We start from the raw sequence: 21826 nt of genomic DNA on the forward strand, positions 1-21826 counted from the left end.
ACAAAGTTATGTACCTATTAAGTGCTTTTCAATTTTTTTGACTTATTACAAATTAGTGTGCTTTTAAAGCTAAAATAGACGTTACCCTCAAATTGCATCCAATAGTTAAAGCACTGATTAAAATATATACATAGGAAGGCAACGCTAATTTAACATCCGACACACTATTTTACCAGTATTTCTTGATTTCACTGCGTTAAATTTTGATAAAATCCAAAAAAAGCGTATCAAAATATTTATATATTGCGTTGTCAAACAAATTATACTTTAGGCGCCAAAATGTTTATTTTTTAATTTATCAAATCTGTTGGTTATAAAGTATTTATTGCTTGAAAATGATATATTATAAATCACTGAACTGTATCCAGTTCAGTGTTATAAATATGTATATAATAATAATTTATACAATATTATAAGTGGCTGTAATATAGGTGATTTCAATTCGTAAAATATATATAATATTTTTTATGCCTTAAATGTATTTCTTATATCTTTACCTGTTCCCAAAAAAGACCGCGACCTCTTACAGTGCCAGTATTAAATATACTATTGTACTAAGCAAAAACACAATAACTCCAAAATGTTAATTGTTGGAAAATCTTATTTGAAATTTCAACTCATCGACAGCACTTGAATATTTTTCAATTTGGAGTTAAAATTTGTACTTGAGAACTTGAAAATACAATTTTTTTTATTGGTACAACATTTTTATTCCTTATACCTTAAAATGGAATTGCCCCTTTATGTTTAATTTATTTCAGTATTCAAAACATAGTAAGTACACACAAATTGGAGTTACTTCTTACATGATTATAAATGTTTCGCACAATGAATTAAGCTTAGTACACAAAATGTAGTATCTCCTTTTATTTATAAAGTTAAACAAAATTGATCTTTTAAAAATGTGAAAAATTACATACGTTTAGTCTCTAACAATGTTCCAATTACAATTAACCTCGATTAGGGTACATTTTCCCTTATCCATTTTCCGCTGGACATTTTTCCGTAAACACAATTTCCGCATGACTATTTTCCCGAATGATCATTATTCTGATATTGTGCGAAAATTGAAACGAAAAATATTTTTTGTCGTTGTCAACGTAAATTAATAAACAGTCCGAACCCTTTATTCAGATACAGACTAGGAGGAGGTAACTGGTTTAAAGTTAAGTAGTTTAAAGCTTCAATCTACTATCCTACAGCAAGTCACCGAGTGTTTTGTCACTCGTTCGCTCGGCGCCGTCGCTACGCTCCGCTAGGCGCTAACTAAAAATATCCTAGGTTTGCAGGCTACAGTCTAGGAGAAGATCACAGGTTTAAAGATAAGTTAAATTATTTGTGTTGTAAAAACATGATAATTATCACAAACATAAATCAAAATGAATCATACAAGGAACATGCTGACGATGGCACACAAGTCCAATATTTGAGAAATTTGGCCCATAATATCTACTTACAAAAATATGAAATAATTTTTAAGTGATAACAGAATAGAATTTCTTGTTTTTCTTTTGGAAAAATTTGCGGAATCTTGTCTATGCGGAAAAAAGTCCATATATCATTAAAATCACTTTTCATAACAGAAACCAATATAAGAAACAACAATAAATAATGTGTCACTAAAGATTACATAACCTATTTAAAACATAAATTCTAACACTATATAAACAATAGAATTACAATTTTTTTTTTTTTGCTTCATGCGCCATTCAGGCGCTTTGCAGCTTCTACCAGAGCCCTCCAACCTTCTCGATCCTCTGCATCATCAATATTCGCTCCATTTCTTAATCTCTAAGTCATCTTAGGTCGATTCACACTGCACAAATACCAGTGCCGTGACCGGCACGTGGTCCCACCGACAAGATTGAAAATATTCTTCCAGGCATTTAAAAGGGGCCTGTTCATACAAGACCGGCGCGTGACAGTGACAGTGCAAACAGTGCCTTTGGCGACACCGTACTGTGATCATCACATTAATTCCCGACGATATTTTTTCAATTTCACGGCCGCGTGTCGGTAGGGTTTTCAGCTATTGCGTGTTGTGCGAACTGTGAATAGAAAAACTCCATCTATTTTCTGCTTCTTTCTATTCTCAGTTGGTCGTTGTAGATAGTGATTTAAAAATATAAATGACGAAAAACTAATTGAATTAGTGCGTGCCAATCCTGTATTATATGATCAGTCAAACCTAAAATTCATGAACTCCAATTTAAATAATTTTGTCTGGAAGAATATAGGAGCAGAAATGAATCAGATTGTGATTAAATACGGATATTCATATATATATATATATATATATATATATTAGTTCATTCATATAGTATAAATGAAAAAATGTTAATTGTATATATGAGCAATAGGGATGTATTATAAACAGTTTAATTAAAATTAAATAAATGGTATGAATTGAAAAACTAAAATTACTTATATTATATCAACAAGTTCATTTACTGTAGTTGTGTTTTTAACCAAGGGAGAGCCCCAACATCAGAACTAAAATAGTCAGTGAATAGTTCTCGTATACGAAATCTATAGCTATATGTATAGCTGTAGAGTTTAATAAGTATATATTTTATAAAAATAATTTAAAATTGAAATTTTTAATTTATATATATATTAGTGATGGGAAATATTCGAATAGTTTGGATTCAAATATTCGGGATTCGAATCTCAATAAGGATTCGAATACTTCGAATATTCAAATAGTAATAATAATTAATTTACAAATAGTTATTTTCAACTATTCGAATAATTATTGGAATATTGGAGTATTCGAATATTTAAAAATTAGGTATTCGAATCCTTCGAAGATTCGAATCCAAATTACAACACTAAGGCGTAGACTAAAGCCGGGTCCACACTAGGAAACATTGTGCGCGCACTTGTTCGAAGAAATGTTGCCCGGTGTTGGCGAACTTGTGCGCCAGCATGTACGCGAACAATGTTCGTTGTGATCCATCTGTGTTCGCTCAAATTTATTTTTTACCAACCCGCTTAAAAATACTTAGCCATAGGTGTAATGTAGCACAATTCAATCAGTCGTTGGTGTAGTGTACTAGTGTGCCGAATAAGAAAATTATCTGTATTTTAATAGGGTATGTAATTTTGCTGCTTAAGTTGTTGCCGAACACGTCCACACTAAAATAGTGTTGTCCAACAATCCCTTTGAGTGTTCGCTCAAATATCGCCTGTAGAGCGAACATCGAAACAGTGTGCGCGTACAACGAGCAAACACGTCCACACGCAACGATCATTGTTGCCCAACACAGTGTGCGCCAACATGTGCGCGCACAATGTTTCCTAGTGTGGACCCGGCTTAAGGCGTAGTTTAAGTATAGTGCAATAATAAGACTTAAATAATATTTATGTTTAGAAAATAATTTGTGTGTATTTTGCGTGAAATACACGAGACGGCTCCCGGAGCCGGCAGGCGTAGGGAGTTGTTTTGCATAGTTAGTAGTTTATTTAATTAAAACTTTTTTTTTTGTTTTTTATTTAGAATTTGTACAATCTGTAATAAATGTAATTACAATAAGAACAAAGGATAAATTACATGGTAGGCAAATATATAATAATACATTGATACAGTAGACTTGTTAGAAGAGGCCAGCCAGAGCTGGTACTTCATGACGTGTGAGATCGTGGATTAGTCAATCAATAGATCGCGACACCACGTTCGCTTTAGGCGCCTTCTGGGGTCACCAGGGATTGTGTGCACGGATAGTTCCGAGATCAGGGGGTTTTTATGGCTAATGGTTTTGGAGTGTAGGCGTTTGTAGAAGGTTTTGGCAAAGTTAAGGACTGTTGGGATGGAGAGGTCTTTGTGGAGGGTATCATTGGAGACGTAAAATGGGGCTCTTGTTAATAGACGGAGACATTTATTTTGAAATGTTTGTATTTTATAGATATTGGATGGTTTGGCAGCTCCCCATAGCTGGATGCCATAGGTCCAAATGGGTTTGAGGAGTAGTTTGTAAATTAAAAGTTTGTTTTGGAGGTTGAGGTGTTTTGTTGTTAGAAGGAAGCGTAATTGACGGAGGCGGTTGTTTAAGACGAGACGCTTAGCGTGGATATGAGTTGCCCAAGTAAGACGCCGGTAATTAAAACTTAACTGAAAAAAGAAGTCTGCCCGATATTAAATTCAGATTCGTAATCAGCTTAAAAAAAACTATCATATGGCAATAAAAAAATCGAAAAAAAAGGTGTTCGCTAAAGTACGACCGCGACGTCCAAAGACGGCTGGTATGTCGAGAGCGGCGAACTACTAACGAAGTACCTGGGGGCCGCCGGAAGACGGGGCCTGCCGGGCGCGCGCGTAAGTCAAAATCTGCGAACTTCAAACGTCTGTAACTTCCAAAGTAAGTGCGAGTGGCCCAAAATTTTTTCAGATTCGTAATCAGCATGCAAAATACTATCGATTTAAAAAAAAAAGGTGTCCGGTAAAGTAGATTTGTTCCAAAATATTTTTGGAATAATATTTTAATATTTTCCATTATACACTTACCTTAAACAAACAGCGAGACGTTCCTGGAGCTTTTCTCCAATGCGTATCTTGCTTTTTCAGATGAACTTCCAGTTTGTTCAACAGTAAGTTGAACGAATTTTCCGACATTCTAAAATATTCGAAAAACTTCGTTCTATCATCTGTTAATTCTTTATATAATGTAGAAAATTCCCATTCTGTAGGCCTGTTTGTCTATGCCTTATGAGCAGCCCTCATCCGTTTTTTAACCACCTTTTCTTCCTCTTCTTGTCCAAAACCATAGCAATCATCAGTAGTTCATTTTCCGAAAGCATTTTGCCACGACCTCTAGACCTAATGACGGATGAAACACTGACCAGTGTGAATAGAAATCACGGCTGGCGGAATCTCGGAACGGTCACGTCACTAATATGTATGAATCGACCTTTACTCGGTCCATCCACCGTTGTCTTGGTCTTCCCACAGGTCGTTTTTTTATTTCGCTTGTTAATGAGTACCTGTCTAATCAATCCACCCTCCGCACCCTATACATGACCAGCCCACTCTACCCTTTTCGACCTCAAAAAATCTTGTAAATTGGGTGCATTATACAGTCGGTTTAAGTCAGCGTATTTTCTCCTCGTATATACCAATATTGGGGTTTATATAGGTCCATATATTTTTCCATATATATAAAGTATTTTATAATCAATGGTGTTACCTATATGGTTGACCCGAATTTTGTAATGTTATGAACCACCACAACCATAAAAAATGATAATAGTTTAACCGCTTATCATCAGCTTTTACCATCGAGATAAAGAATACACAGAATAGTATTCTTTATCTCGATGGCTTTTACTAAAACCAAATTCTGCATATCCGATATCGTCGCAACACCTCAATCTCATTTTGTTCAACTTTTCAGGAGGGCAAAGAAATCAGTTTCAATTACTATTCAATAACATTATAAACCATTATTCGATTATAGCGTTATTTATTAACTTTATTATAATCATTGCCCAACAGTCGATTCCTCTCGAAAATTTAAATTAAACAGTGTGGCCAACTTGATTTGGCCAAAAAAATGAGATGAGGTGTTGCATCTTAAGCGGCCTATCCGGAGACTGGAGACATCGTGTTAATATTGTTTATTTTCCTCGTTACTCGCGGCTGGTCTCAACTCTCAATCGTGTTATCTATTTCTATAGTTGAATAGTTCATAAATCATTTTTAGTTTCATAATATTTTGTAGATTAACTTTGTAAATTGTAATTTGTATTATGAACGTGTGATACTCATTTAACATTTTTATTTAATTGTATTGAATCAATTATTTTTAAATATTGAATTAAAACTATTACTTGTTTAACTAGTGGTTGTAAATCAACTTAAATATGAAGTTAATACCTAGCTTAAAGTCCATCTACCATACTGCTTTTAAGTAGACTATATTTATTTTCAATCTATTAAAAAGAGAAAAATTATAATGGATAACTCACAAACACATTTACATAGTGAGAACTTTGATTTGTGTAGAATTTGCTTGTTGGAACCAGAATCCAATAGAACAATCAAGTTCTTAAATATATTTACATCAACCGCTAGTGATAATGGTTTAAGTCAAAATATGACAGAATTACTAGGCGTCAGAGTAAGCTGATTACAAATTTGAAATTTAGTTAATAATAAATAATTAAATATTTATGTATTGTAGGTTGAAAAAGATGACATTAAACCAAAGATTATATGTGAGAACTGTCATAAATCATTGTTAAGCTGGGTTGAAATGAAAAAGAAGGCTACCGAATCACAAATTGTAATTAACTATATTGCTAAAAAAGTAAGTTTTTAGTACTTTTATTTTTATTTTGGACTTGTAAAAGAACTAGATATATCTATAAAATATAATTGAAGAGCAGAAGTTAACTGAAATTTTTATAATGTATAAATATATACTCGTAGGCTTTTAGAACAATAAATTGTGTGGAAAGGGTATTAAAATTTGAACCATAAACTTGAGTTAATAGTTTTATAAATATCTTTCAGTACTTATACAAAACGGAATCAAGAAAAATTGTCTTAGGTGGCAATTCCTAAAATATCAGACATAAATTTACTTACCAGACACCCTTTTTTTTGAGATTTTTTTTATGTTATCTAGTGTTTTAAACGCTGACTACGTATCTGAAGTAAGAAATCGGCTGATTCCTCTAGTTCAAAAGTTATAGTTTTATAACAGCAGGCGTGAAGCTCTCGGACAGTTACATAAGAGCCTATTATTTTTTGTTATTTTGAAGGGTAGGTTAGGTAAGGTTCAGTCTCGTTAGGACGCTGACACTTCCAGAGCGGAGTATCAGGTTAGTTCAGTCCTTTAGGCAAACTATTTTTTCCTCTGGGCATTAGGGGGCTCAAGCCTGTAGGCCTAGAGAGTCGTTTTATATAGCAATTAGTTTATATATTTTCTACAGTGTTTATTTAAAAAATGGATTTTTTTTTTTTGTGAATTTTTCCCTGTTTTAACAAACTATCGCATTAAGCATAGGTATGTAAAATAAGTATTACCCTGCCCTTTGTGGTCGTTTTTTTTTCCAACCAGGAGTTGATATAATATTATGATTATGGAAATTTATTGATAACAAATTTCAAACAAACTGCTGTGGTTTTCAATCTTGATTTGCGTCGCTGACAACAGCTGCATGATTCAGCGGCCACTGACCGTTACCTTCCACAGCAGCCGTCTGCTATTGCATCCGCCAGTCGCCATGGAAAAGTTAAAATTTCAAGTAGCTATAACCGTTGAACTAAAGAAGTCAACAGATTTCTGACTTCAGATTTGTAATCGGTTCAAAAAACTCTTCAAGATGACAAAAAAAGGTGTCCACTAAAGTCAATTTGTTCCAAATATCATTACTTTTAAAACCTTAAGTTGTAACGTATATTATTAGCATAGAAGTTTTTAAATAAATATTATATTTTCAATGTTTGCTAGAAATTTAAGACATATATTACTTTCTAATACACTATACTATTTTTAAAATTTAATTTTTGTTTTTTATTTTGATAGTTTGGTACCAATGTGTTGCCTAAAGTGATAAATCCAAATTCTGTTGAACCTACATTGCCAATAGACAGTCAATCTCATTCGCTTTCATCGTTGAAAAGAAATACAAGCTTACCTAGTGATCATCAAATTAAAACTAACAATCAAATAAATTGTACAAGTAGTAACCAAAATCATATAAGAAGACCAATAAAAAAGTCACCATCTATTTCAAGTGAATCAGATGATGTGTATGAAAATCCATTAGACGACTCTAAAAATGACGTAATATGTATATCAGATAGTGAAGAATCTATTAATGACGAAAACACAACTTGTAATGATAAAAAAAACAATCAGATGTATTACTGTTCGATTTGTAAGAAGAAAAAATTCAACCATGATTGTTCACAGTTTAATAAGGAGTTCTCTACATGTTTAGTACCTAATTGTACTATAATATTTAGATCTGGGAGAGATTTCATGCCACATTATAGACAACATATAGGCATGCCGAGTGGAGTTGGTTTATGTCGCCAATGTTTTAAAGAGAATAAGAAAACTGAACGAGATATTAATGGTCAGCATATTCATGGTAATATGAATAACTTGTTTAAATGCTATACTTGTAATATTTTATTTGGTACTATGGTGGAATTAGCTCAACATAAACGTACAAAACATAATGGTCGACTTATTAATTCTACAGGAAATTATTTATGCTTTTTTTGTGAAAAATCATCATCAGATTTATCCAAGATTAATGATCACATTAAAATATGTCGAGATAACCAAATAGCTACACTCGGACAAGAAAAACCTAGTATAAATGCTTTTAGTAATAAAAAAGAACTGGCCACAAAACCGGCAATAGTTAAGAAAGCTATCAAAAAGGATGTGATTGAACATAAAAAAGAAAAAAACACCATGATGTTATCCAATATTCACCCGATACGCACTTCAACTCTAGTTCTATTCACTTGCTTAAAACCGTCTTGTAATATAATTTCTCAAAGTTTTCAGAGTTTTAAAGCTCATTGTCGTGACCATTTAAATATCGGAAATAATATTATGTGTTGGCAATGTGTCTCAGATTTCCCTGACCTTGCTAGCCTTCGATTACATCAAATGCAAGGTAAATGTCAAAAACCAGGAATGTTTGAATGTTTTGAGTGTAATACGAAGTATGATGACATACAGAGTTTAAGTGTGCATAAACTTATTGTACACGATTGCACCATTGTAGCTAAAAATAAAAAGACACTTTTATGTCCATTTTGTAAAATTGAGCATAATATTAATACTTATAGAAACCATTTAATCGAATGTCAAATTAAATCTAAGAATAAAGTTTCTTCTAATGAAACTAAATCAAAACTATTAGTTTCCAAGTCTAAGTTTTCTTATAAATGCACTTTTTGCAAAAAAGTCTGCCAAACTCGGGGTGCTTTAAGTAACCATTTGAAAAAACATGGAAATATAACAACAGAGAATCTGTATAACAGTAGACTGAAATTTAAAACTAACACAGTTTCTTCAAACAATAAATTAGCTAATTCTAACATTGTTGTATCAAATAATGACTTGATAATGGAAGATTCAAATGATGATACTTCTCAAAATATGATTGAAAGTAGTGAAAACAAACCAGTTGATGTTGACATGTTTCCAAATGTAAATAAATTATATTTTTGTATTAAATGCCCTAAAAAATTCGTTTCGCAAACTGGTTTAACTGAACATTGGAATCATTGCTCTAATGTTGGTGTAAAAAAAATAAAATCGAAAAAAAACCTCCCTGCTAACTATTATTGTACTAAATGTAAAGAGTATTATACATGCGTTGGATTTACTGAACACTGGAGAATTAAACATGGTAAAAAACTAGTATCTAATAAGTATAAACGTTTCCAATGTGGTAAATGTCATAATCGATTTAAATACAAAATTGCTTTGATGATGCATAGAGAACATTCTCATAACGAAAAGGAAGTATCTAGTGTTGTGGATAAAAAAACTGTTGATTGTGTTGTTATGCTTCCAATCATATCTCAGACAACATCATTAGCTGTTAGTTCTTCGAAAGAAACCCAATTAGACTCCAATTTACAATATGAAGAAGAACTAGAAAAAGAATTAATTGCAGTTATAGATGATACTGTAAACAATATAAATGATAACTTCAGTGACAAACAAGAAAGTGAAACTGAAAATCAGACTAATAATGATAATTATGAAAGAAATGATGAAGCTGAAGGACAAATGGTTAACAATGATCTTTTTGAAAATGAAATTACGAAAGATCAGGATAAATCATTTAAAGAAAATTCCGTTGAAAGAGATTTACTTGGTGAATCTGAAATGGATGTATCCATAATTACTGAAGAAAATGTTCAGTCTAACAATGAACAAATGTTGATTGATAATATACAGGATGTTATCGAGGTTGAAAAAGTAGCTCAAATTAGTAGTGAATCATTAGATGATAATACTGTAAATAACAAAGTGCCCACAGAAAACAATGAACATGATTACGTATTAGTTGACAAAGATCAAAATGAATCACCATTGGAAACAAATAATGATACAAGTTAATTCGGTTTATTGTAACTCTCGACAGAAAAAATAAATATGAGAGCTTAGATAATTTTGACTAATTGAAATATCAACTTATTATTATAACACATTTGTATTTTAAAAATATAGAGGTATAAGTGTTACCCAAGAAGTAATAAATTTCCAGCTCGTCACATTTAATGTACAACAACACTTGTATTAAACCAAGGTTTTTCTTTTTATATTAGTTATTATAAATCACTGTTGTAAAAATCATGTGTAATAAAGCATTATTTTTGATTTTGTATACTTAATAATTAGTTAAAATTTTAAATACATTAAGCAACATTTTTTTTATTAAAAGTATTCTAGAATATTACAATTAAGCTATAATAAGTACTTTTAGCATTATATATTTTGTTATTACTCTGTTTGCAGCCATATAAAAGTAAACCTAAAATGTATGTACTTCTTAATAATTTAATATACAGTAAAATATTTTGTATTGGTATTATTATACCAATTAACAGTAATTAAATATATAATGTATCATTACAAAGTTTTTTCTTCAGGGAAAATATAGAAAATATTGAGCAAAAATATATGTTTTTTTTATTAATTTTATTGACATTTAGTCATTTAAAAAAATGTAATCATTTTATAAAAATGTTTTATGTAAATATAAATTAATTGTTGTATATACATATTATTAGAATATAAAAATATCAGGAATTAAAAATGTTTCCAAACCAAGTAATTTACATGTATTGTTATAACTTATAACAATAGTTACATAAAAATACAAAAGTATTAATAATATAATAATCTAATAGCTTTACTAATTTTGAACTTGTAAAACACAGAGTCAATTAAAAATATTTTAATGTTGAGTTATCCGTTTTGAACGAATATAAAATGTTCCTGGAATGAAACTTTTATAAATCATTCATAATGGCATAACTTTAATTTTTTGTTCCAAATCAGTTATTATAATATTTATTATTAATCATTTTAAACAATTTTTGTTGTATTTATAAAAAAAAACAGCACGGTAGAGTCAGAGAGGTCACAGTCTTTTAGGAATTAATATCACTGAGAAGTAATTTTATCAATTTAAAATAAACGCTTTAGTGTTAATGAAGTTGAACTTTTTTAATTTTTGGCCCAAGAAAGTAATTTAAGGTACAATTTCTTAACTATAGTCTTGGTACACTAAGAAATCGTGTCCGGATACGAAATAATATAGGGTGGGTCCAGACAAAAAAAAAATTATAATAAGTAGAAGTCATTATTACCATCAACATCATTTAAGGTTATTTTTCAAATTAGTATTTCATAGGTATTAAAAAAATGTAAAAATTATTTGTAAAAAAAATTAAAAACAGTATAGTACCTAATTCATTTTTGCACCTACTTAAAATGTACAGGGTGGGCCAGAGAAACGGAAAAATTTGAAAGTTTTAGTGGCAGCCCTGACGAGCTTGTAGAAAGGCGATAGTGTTATTGTTATGTTCACAGGTACCTGCCATTTAGTAATCATTGATCAGTGCCTTCAGTGGATCGGTTCACAACGCGAATTTGCCGTGAAGGCATATTACAAAAATGGTGATACCGTGAATGTGAGTCTGACTGCCGCTCGCAGGGAATTTCGTCGTCAATACAACTTGGGACGTCATGGTCATATTCCATCATGCAACGCAATCAAGACTTGGGTTGAGAATATTGAGGAGACGAGTTCAGCTCTCAAAAAGAAACCACTAGGAGCTCCAGCTTACTCAACAAACCCCTTCGAACATTGAAGCAATTCAGACGTCGTTTGAAAAGAGCCCACGACGAAAATAAGCAGAAATTTGTGGAAAAAATGAATGGCAACCCCCACTTTTATTGACAGCCTGTAGATGAAGGCTCATAAACCGACGTGCATAGTGAACCGACCCACTAAATGGCAATCACCTGTGAACTTAACAATAACACTATCGCCTTTCTACAAGCTCCTTGGGGCTGCAAATAAAACTTTCAAATTTTTCTGTTTCTCTGGCCCATCCTGTATAACTACTAACTATGGGATTAAAATCTAGATTTTTTTCAATTATCCTGATAATTTAATATTTAAATACGGAATTGACAAATTATCTAGATTTTCGGATTAAGTTACGTTTTAATCCATTAAAAATTAAAAAAATATTTATTTAAAACAAAAATTTGACTATTTTATTAAGATAAAAAATTCCAATCTGAAAACCGGGATAATATTGTGAAACCTAATTTTCTGAGTACGGATTCCTTTAAATTTCACGTCAACTACAAACAAAATACCTAGGACATTAATGTTAGGTTAGATTATGCGCTTAAAATAAAAGGCGCGTGGCGTTTTTTAAATATTAATTAAATCATTTTAGTAGTGGCTTATAAAATGGCATTCCTACCGAAGTTTATTAAGAAAAACATGGAAGTCCAATTAACAAAAATACAAATTATGTTCTTACTAAAAATCCATATTATTTAAACCTATAAGACTTTTTTAAAATGGAAGTAGCCCTGAAAAAGGGAAATTTATAACTAAACAAGGTTTACTAGCTTACTTAAGACAAAAATTGTAATTAGTCCTATATTTCATAATATTATAAGACATAGGTACAGGTAAACTTATTCTTTAAGTCAACTTCACATTTTATAATTCCTAATACAATTATTAGTGTCCTACTTGCACCTTAAAATAAAGCCCACCTTATACTATAATGATCCGCAGCTATAAAATGTGTTTTTTAAGAGTTAAAAATCATCGATGCATAGGTAAACATCTGCTAGTGAGTAGTGTTGTAAAACATAGCTACTTTAAAAATAATTTGTGTATTATTTTAAATAATTTTTTAGCTTCGATTTGGAGTTAAAAAGGTTATGTTTTTACAATAATGTGTTTTTATTTTTGTGTCTGGACCCACGATATTTTCTAAACCGTTGAACCGAAAATGCCAAAAATTTAAAGTTCACCCTTTCAAAATTAAAATGACAGCAAAAATATTACATAATGTTTAACTAAAAATTACAGCGTGCTATAACATAATAAAACATAGTCGAATTAGTTACAAATTTGTAGGGAATCTTCAGATACTATCGATATGATTAACTATATGATGATACCAAAAAAATGAAAATTTCTTTCCATTAGAGGCATGGAAATTATTTTTTTCATGCAGTTTTGGGACTAAAATTCTGAAATTTAGAAAAAGAGGTATCTGAAAAATATTTTCATTGTATTTTTGTTAATTACGATATTTGGATAACAGTGGAAACAAATTATTAAAGACGGATGATTCACCCCAATTATATTGACTCTAGTACTCAAAATATAATTTTTAATTTTTTTAGTTTTTGCAATGCTTTAATCCTCTTTTTGTATTCTGTGTTTCTACTTTCTACCTGTTACCATCTACATTCTACAGAATTATAATTTATAATATATTGTATAATTTTCAATTTTCAGCAATGTAAATGTAAGGGCGATTAATCTTTGTTATCGATGGTTTGAACAAGAACCATGTTTTATGACATAACTGTTATCATTTATTGTATATTCAAGGATGTTCTAGCAATGTTTGGTTTCAATTTTTATCTCCATGGTAGAAATCAACCAAGTAGTCAGTTAGCCTATCAAATTCCGAATTGGTAGATTGTCGATTTTTGTTGAGGCTTGGACTGCGGCGTTGTTTTGTTTGTGTCTGCCCGTACAGTGTACTTCTTATAGGTCTCGGTAGTGTATTATTTTCTTATGGTATCGTTATAACATGAATCCACAACCCCTGTATTAACATTTAACCGCTTGTGTTTACTGTTTATTATTTATCGTTAATCGTTACAGTCACTCCTCAACGGATACGGGTTTGTTTGACTGTAGGCAGATCTGCCTTCATAGTTCATTTAACAACAACCCTTGTTGAAATCGAGTTGTTTCCGAACTGCAGTTGTCGCGATGACGCCCATTGTAGTGAACCCTGAACTATGCCGTATATGTTTAACCGATAATGATAAACTAATAAACGTGTTTGAAAATGGGATGGTAAATCGAAATTTGGCTTATGAAGTGTCTTACTATTACCAAGTTAAAGTGAGTACTATCGTTTAATGTAACGAATTAAAGTCTGTACAACAAAGTTTTACTTGTTATTATTAGCAATAAAATGCCTATATATCGTTCGTTATTAAATCTAATGAGCGTTGCTACTTAAATTTCAAACTGGTACTAATGTCATGTATTAATATCTGATAGCTTATAAAATATAATCGGTATAAATTTAAATTTCTAGACATCCTTTTTTGCATTTATTTTGTATTGCTATTTTGTAATTTTTTCACCGTTTACAAGGAATCTGAGAACTAAACTAGAGGAGTTCTTAGGTACTTGAGGATTATTATTGCGCAAAACTCCTGTTGCAGCTGGCTGCGGCGGATGTCACGACTGATGTTGGAGAAGTCATCTTACGCATTACTAATTCTCCAAGTTCAAGTAGCTATTACTTGTAAACTTATGGTTTCTGTGGATATCTGACTTCATTTTTCAATTAAGTGTAAATAATCTACAAGATAAAAAATAAAAGGTGTCTAGTAAAATAAATTTGTTCCGAATGTATATTGATATCTATGATAAATGTTAATAATATGTCAATTATTGATAAGTGATACTCTTTCAAATTAAAATTGGTTGTATCCAAAATATATACCTACACTGTTCTGTGAAAAAAAATTGTTTGTTATTTTAATATTATTTACTATATTAATAGTAAACCTAAAAATTTCAAACCATATTATAGCCACAGAACAGAGTTTTATGTTATCAAAACTACTTAAGTAAATATTTATGTTTGTTGGGATGTGCCGTAATATGAAGACTAAAGATGACAAAACTTAACTCCCAAGCCTGTGTTTTGCAGGTAAAAAAAAGAAAAATATGGATTTTTATATTATTTATGTACTATATTCTAGGGAGCCTCCTCCCTAGAATTACCCTCCTTGTCACTTCCATGAAATAATCACTGATGGTAAATTACAAAATTATTGTTTACATAAACATTAGTCTGATTGTAATTACTTATAATTAAAATAAAAAAATCAATATTACTTTGATTGTGTGTTCATAATTTAATTTTGTTCATAAAGTATAGTTATACAGTATATTGTTTAAGAGGGTGTCGCACCGCCCATTTTTAAGAGTAAAGTATAGGCAATTTTTTACAGAATCTTTATTTAAAAATTTAAACTGTGATGTGTAATTATTAGTTCAATAACTAGGACTCTATTTTGGTAGTTAATTTATTTTTTGGACTATCGCAGCATCCTTGAAAGCAATTTAAAAATGTTTTTCATCTCTACATGTTGAAGTAGACTGAAAATAACTCGCTTAATTTTGGTTTTAGAGTTAAAGCACTCATTATAAAATTAAAAGAAAACAACATTCCGGAAGGCAAGACTGCGTTTTTTTCCATTATTCCAAGTATAAAGCTCAATTCATATAGCTCAATACATAGCTTAGAAATAACGACTATTTTAAAACTTTTAAATGACTGTAACTTTTCAATAAATTATTTTTTTTTAAAAACGCACTGGAATATTGTTTTCTTTTAATTTTATAATGGGAGCTTTTACTCTAAAACCAAAATTAAGCGAGTTATTTTCAGTTGGCGTAAACATGTTTTTACCACTGAAAATTACTGGTGCGACGCCCTCTTAACCGAGAACAGAAACTACCTACTAATACTTATGAGGGGGTACCCAAAAGAAACCGAACTATTTTTGTACAAAGTGATTTATTTAATTTATAAAAAGAATAAAAAGAAGTCATAGGGGGTTAGATCAAGTGAATAGGGAGAATGGGGCACAATGGTCATACTAATTTTGGTCGAAATTTGGTGCACAGATAGGGCAATGTGAGCGGGAGCGTTGTCGTGGTGGAAAAACCAGCCCTCCGACTACCACAAATCTGGCCTTTTATTTTTGCAAACTGTTGTTAAATCATTTCAAAACTTCCAGGTAAAAAACCTAGTTAACTGTCTGACCTGGTAGAACAAACTCTAAATGGACGACTCCTCTTACATCGAACATGTTAGGACATTCTCGTTACTTCAGGCCGTCGAAAGACGTCCAGAGAGAGGTTGATCATTAATTGATATATCCCCACTTTTAAAACTAGAAAACCACTCAAACACTTGAGTTTTCCCCATAGTATCATCCTTGTAAGCCGCTTTTAAAATTTCAAGAGTTTCTCTGCCAGTTTTCCCGATCAGGAAGCTAAACTTAACGGCCACGCGCTGTTTGCAGAAATCATCCATTACAAAAACGACGAACGCGTAAAACAACTGTCACAAAAAAATAAACACAAGCAAAACAGAACCTTCTCCAGTGATGACACTTGGCATACCGACTAGTGAAAAGTAGCTTTACACGCTCCTACCGGTAAAACCCTGTACTCCAAAAACTCTGCCCCCCAAAACATCCGTTTGGTTACTTTTAAGTACCCCTTCGAATGTAGAATACTTTCTTACTGTGCTTGGTTTGGACTGTATTGGTTTACACCCATTATCCCCAGATTTGTATCTAAGCGTTTATTTAAAAGTGATTTTTATCACTTTCAGTTATAATAATTCTTGGAGACCAGTGACCTCCTATTTGTAAGGAGTAAAACGAGATAAGCCTTAAATTTACAAAAAAAATACCATTCAGGTATTCTTAATAAAATATAATTGTATTTATACTTCAAATTAATTTCATAATATTAATTTATTGCGTTCATAATTTACTAAAACAGGATATATTTTTTTTTAAGTCTAAAAAAATATTCTAAAAAAACATTAAAATATTGGTTATTTTATTTCTATTTCTATAGCTTATTATAATATTTATTTTGTCAAATGTTTATTATTATTTTATATTATATTATATGTTATAAGTTAAATTTAAATAGTTATTCAAAAATAATTTTTAAATAAGAATTTTTTTTTTTAATGTATTTGTCATATATTACAATGGAATGTTTAAATCTGAGCAATTCGTTGATGTAATAATTCCTATATAATTATTATTACTATTAAAGCAAATGGGCATGCAATCAACCATGCCTTTCATGTACCGGTCAGCTGTCAGGCCCTTTCACACATACACAATTCCCGTGCAAGTCCACACGGTTCAAAGTTAACACAGTATACATGTATACATGTATACACGGTTGCCGTGTATATGGAAACCGTGTACGTGTGAAAAGGGCCTCAGCCATATCTTAACCCCAGGTACAGTGCTTCGGGGTACAAATTTACCCTTGTCTCATAATATGTGATGCCTGACATAAAAAGTTGAATTTTGGTTTGACTGAAACCCTGCGCCTGATAGAGAGCTAACAACAATAATTTTGTCGATAATATGAAACATTATAGTTACAAGTGTGTAACTTTGCAATGTGTTTGCTGTTGCCACAGTCACCAAAAATGCAAACTTGTCTGAGTTTGCCATTTTTGAGCAATAATATTAGAAACAATACTTGCTAAAATTTTAATTTTAACCACCCATAAAAAAAAATAAAAATCTGTTCTGAAAATTAAAGGTTTTTTAACTTATATTAATAAAAAAAAAATCATCTATAATTTTGAATGTATTAAAAATTTAGTTCTACCTTATTTCTTATTGAGAAAAATGATAATTTGAGCGCCTCATAGAAGAATCAGATTTTGATTTCTTTTTTTTAAAAAGAAGACTACTTACTTACAGTTTGCAAAGGATTTCAATTTTTCACTACATTACCAAAAATATTTATTAAAACATTTTTAAAATTTGGTTTTCAAATTCTTATTGCAGCGTATATAATATAAATTTTGAAAGTCTGTTATGCAGGGTTTTTTACAATTCCTTTCTAAATTGACTGTTAGCTTTAGGTGCGGCAGAGAGAGATATCACATTCATTACAGCATTTTAAATAAGTTAAAACTATACATAAGATTACTCTAATGCACTCTAAGAAGCAGAAGTACATAAGAGGTTATCCTAGAAAAAACATCACAGAATAAATATTGGGTCAAAGTAGTAACTCGGATGGAATAATTGTTTTAAATTATACTTATTATTATATTTATATACACAAAAATCGTTACTTGATTTATTTCATGCTAGTGTTTTTGGACCACAAATGTCTCTTTTAATGTAGTTTGATTGAACCATTTAAAAAGTTGTATACCATGTGGTAGAATATTTTAAGTAATTTTACTGTATTTTACTGTTTATTTTACTGTGTTACTTATATTGTGGTACTTATTAATATTACAATGTTAAATTCATTTTTGCAGTATGGTGTTAAAATTGTAGATTTGATTGCAAATGTAATAATAATTTGTATATAATTTTTAGATAAATGGAGATGATGGAAGATCTAAAATGTTATGCAAGAATTGCATACAACATATTGATGTATGGCGTGAGCAATTGAAAAAAGCAACAGATGCACAGATGATCATAGATTTTCTAGCTGCAAAGGTAATTATATGGTAAATAAATAAATATGTAGGTTTTTATTTAATATTGTTTCTTTCTATTTTACACAGGCGAACAATTCTTCTCATAATGAAAATCATCAGTATTTAACTTCCAACATTAAACTTGATATAAATACATGTGGGTTAGAAACCAGTAGGTCGCTAGAACAAAAACTTCTTGAACTCGAATCAAAATCATCAACTAGTTCTAGAATTCATAAACTACGAAATTCTTGTCCTGTTTGCATGAATGTTAATAATACAAATTTACAGTATGCTACTCATAATTTATGCAGCAAACATTCAAACACAGTTAGTACTTGTCTTGTGCCAAATTGTTACTACATATTTAGTACCATTGAACTTTTTATAAAACACTATAGACATCATTTAAATCTTCAAAAACAAACCTATTTGTGTCGTAAATGTTATGCGATCTTAGATTGCCCAAGATCCAACATAAAATCAAACCACAAATGTCAAGATGTATCAAAATTGTTGGTTTGCTGCTCAATTAATTTTCCTATAATGTCCAACTTTGTTTTACATAAGTTACAAAACCATTCTGGAAAGATGATTCGTAGTCTTGCCCAATACAAGCAACTGGGCCTAGATTTTAATCTCCCCAGTCCTTCAAAGACTAAGTTTTCTAATGAATATTCAAAGAATGACTTATTTACGTGTCTAGTATCTAAGTGTGATAAGGTATTTACTACAAAATCAACTAACGTTCGTCATTACATACAGCATGCTAGTATACCAGATGAATTTGTAACTTGTGCCAAATGTTTGCACTCATGCTTAAAAACTCAATATGTAAATCATGGTATGCATAGTTCACCTCCAATAATCTGTAATGTATGTGCGCTTAATTTCAAAACTCTACACGACTTGGCAGAACACAAGCTTACTACTCACGGTTCACTCATTCTTTGTCAACCAAGTCAACTTCCTGGATGTCCAGTTTGTAATGTAGAATTTGAACGAAACGAAGACACAAAAGCACACTACTTGAAATGCTTCACAAAAAATAATGAAGAACCAACTAAAAAATCGGTGGTTAATACCAACGTACAAGAAAGCAGCCCTATGCCTCGTAAAGTGCTGAACGAAAAACATTTAAGCAGTTACAAATGCAAAATTTGTGGTCATTCTTGTTTCAAAGCTGTGGAATACATAGAACACGCTAAAAAAGAACACAAAATGTATATAGAGTTGAAAGAAAAAGGTATAAAATTGTGCCCTTTGTGTGATCAAAACTTCATGTTGAATAAATTTAGTGCCCATGTTGAACAATGTACCTACAGTATGAAAATTGGTGACATGCCTGCAAATTGTTTCAAATGTAAATACTGTAATGTCCATTTTGATAATGTAAGTCCAAGTCAATTTCGCAGTCATGTATTATTTTGTAAATCGTTTGAAGAGAGAACTGAAAATGACATCAAGTATAAATTTTGTATCAACTGTACTTTCAGATCTCAAGATATAGAATCTTGCATAAGTCACGCAACACAGTTTTGCATATATTTTCAGTTAAAAATACATTATGCTATGGGACCAGATGAGAAGATTAAAGTAGAGAATCGAGACGAAAACCAGCAAGTTGATAAAATAAATTTAGAACGTAAGGATGATATTTCATTTGTCAATGGAATGTTATTGTGCAAGAATTGTTCTCTAAAGTTTGTATCTTACAAAGAAGCTATCGAACATAACAAGAATTGTTTAAGATTGTCTTTAGATCCTATTCCATCTCTCGATTTGACTAAAACTACTAAAGAGACAAATTTCTTATGTGTACAATGCAAAATAAAATTTACCGACATAACCTTATATCATAACCATTGTGCTAAACATAGTGCAAAGCCAAACATTTGGCAGTGTGTTATTTGCCAATGTATGTTTGACAATATTATTGAACTCAATAATCACATGTCGAATCATGAATTGCAAGCTGGTGTGCCATTGGCTGTACCAATCAAAACTGAGACTGATACTACTATTAAAACAGAGGATATGCCTGAATGTGTAGTGGAATTGGACTATATGGATCAAGACGTCATTATAGAAAAGGCTATTGAAAATAATATTCATAACAATAGTCAGGACATCAGAGTATTAATAGATGATTGCAATGATGATGATATGCAATACAATATTGAAGAAAAACCAAATGTCAGTTATATAATGGAGAATTTTCATGGTATTTAAAATATTTTGCATTCTCAATCACTCCGCTAGAGACAAATAGATTATTAATTTTTTTTTTTTATCCATTAGTATATACAAATAAACGTACATAATATAGATAGATTATGTTAATTGTGTTATTAAACAGAACCCCTTATGTCAATCATGTTTAAGAAACTGGTTTATAAAACATGTAAATTGAATTAATTTAAATACTTATGTGACTGTTTCTTTGTGGATATACATTTATACACATGTACCCATATGTAGTATATCTATATAAAAATGATATCCCTAAGCTTGGTAAAATAAAAAACATTGTATGCTATAACTTATAAATGAAAGTTTCAAAATATATAATAATAATTTTATATTGATTTTTAAATAATAATTATAATTCAAAATATTAGTTTTATTTTAATTCAATATGGGTACTATTCAATTTATTTAGTAGAGATATAAAGATAAGTTAGAGTAGTATTTAGATGTAAGTAAGCAAATATCAATTTCAATCTAAAAAATGTATTGATATATATTAATATTTACTTAATTTTTTTACATTGTTTCTTTTTCAATTACATGATTTATTTATTATTTAAAACAATTTTTATTTTCATGTAAAACACTGTTTTATTTACTATTTTTTTTACTATTTTATATATAAATTGTTTTATGAGTTGATTGTGAAATATCCCTTAACATTAATGAATTTAAATGAGATTCTCTTTGTAATTTTACAATATTATTACTGGAATTTATCATACCTAGGTAGTTCCATATACTAATATAAACATTAATATGTAATACATACTAATGTAAATTTATATTTTATGAATGCTCTATGTTTTTTAAATTATTAATTCATTCTCATAACAAATCAGTATGCGTTTTTCCTCTCTAAAAATTCTTTATTTTGATTTTTTAGGTTAATTTGTATACATCAAAATAAATTAAACAATACATTTAAAATAATATATTTAATTTTTTTTTTATATAACAAAAACATTATCATTAAAACAAAATATATCCATAATGCTTGATGTTAATAATAATTTTAAAAAA

The 21826-nt window shown here is 30.4% G+C and overlaps 2 protein-coding genes across 3 annotated transcripts; both read left to right on the top strand.

The window, feature by feature from the left end:
* Positions 1 to 5366: 5366 nt before the first annotated feature.
* On the top strand, positions 5367 to 10615 carry LOC126838843 (zinc finger protein 888-like). The gene is made up of 3 exons (XM_050573589.1): positions 5367 to 6116; positions 6180 to 6305; positions 7530 to 10615. The coding sequence occupies exons 1-3, from the start codon at positions 5952 to 5954 to the stop codon at positions 10098 to 10100; spliced, it is 2862 nt and encodes a 953-aa protein (XP_050429546.1). The 5' UTR covers positions 5367 to 5951; the 3' UTR covers positions 10101 to 10615.
* Positions 10616 to 13685: 3070 nt separating this feature from the next.
* Positions 13686 to 21118, top strand: LOC126839291 (uncharacterized). 2 transcript variants are annotated; one of them, XM_050574519.1, is made up of 4 exons: positions 13686 to 13812; positions 13921 to 14166; positions 18447 to 18572; positions 18641 to 21118. In XM_050574519.1, the coding sequence occupies exons 2-4, from the start codon at positions 14032 to 14034 to the stop codon at positions 20783 to 20785; spliced, it is 2406 nt and encodes an 801-aa protein (XP_050430476.1). In that variant the 5' UTR covers positions 13686 to 13812; positions 13921 to 14031; the 3' UTR covers positions 20786 to 21118. The 2 variants fall into 2 exon arrangements, with proteins under 2 accessions (XP_050430476.1, XP_050430475.1); XM_050574518.1 differs by having other exon boundaries at positions 13694 to 14166.
* Positions 21119 to 21826: the final 708 nt, after the last annotated feature.

The sequence above is a fragment of the Adelges cooleyi genome, unplaced genomic scaffold, assembly GCF_023614345.1.
Source record: "Adelges cooleyi isolate 19-005CV unplaced genomic scaffold, UGA_ACOO_1.1 ACOO_flye_CR_arks_rails_tigmint_CR_PRNA_30, whole genome shotgun sequence".
Classification (NCBI taxonomy): domain Eukaryota; kingdom Metazoa; phylum Arthropoda; class Insecta; order Hemiptera; family Adelgidae; genus Adelges; species Adelges cooleyi.

Coding starts and splice junctions, on each gene's coding strand:
- LOC126838843 (XM_050573589.1), top strand. CDS start 5,952: ATGGATAACTCACAAACACATTTACATAGTGAGAACTTTGATTTGTGT. Junction 6,117..6,179: donor CAGAATTACTAGGCGTCAGA/GTAAGCTGATTA, acceptor TATGTATTGTAG/GTTGAAAAAGATGACATTAA. Junction 6,306..7,529: donor TTAACTATATTGCTAAAAAA/GTAAGTTTTTAG, acceptor TTATTTTGATAG/TTTGGTACCAATGTGTTGCC.
- LOC126839291 (XM_050574519.1), top strand. CDS start 14,032: ATGACGCCCATTGTAGTGAACCCTGAACTATGCCGTATATGTTTAACC. Junction 14,167..18,446: donor CTTACTATTACCAAGTTAAA/GTGAGTACTATC, acceptor TATAATTTTTAG/ATAAATGGAGATGATGGAAG. Junction 18,573..18,640: donor TAGATTTTCTAGCTGCAAAG/GTAATTATATGG, acceptor TATTTTACACAG/GCGAACAATTCTTCTCATAA.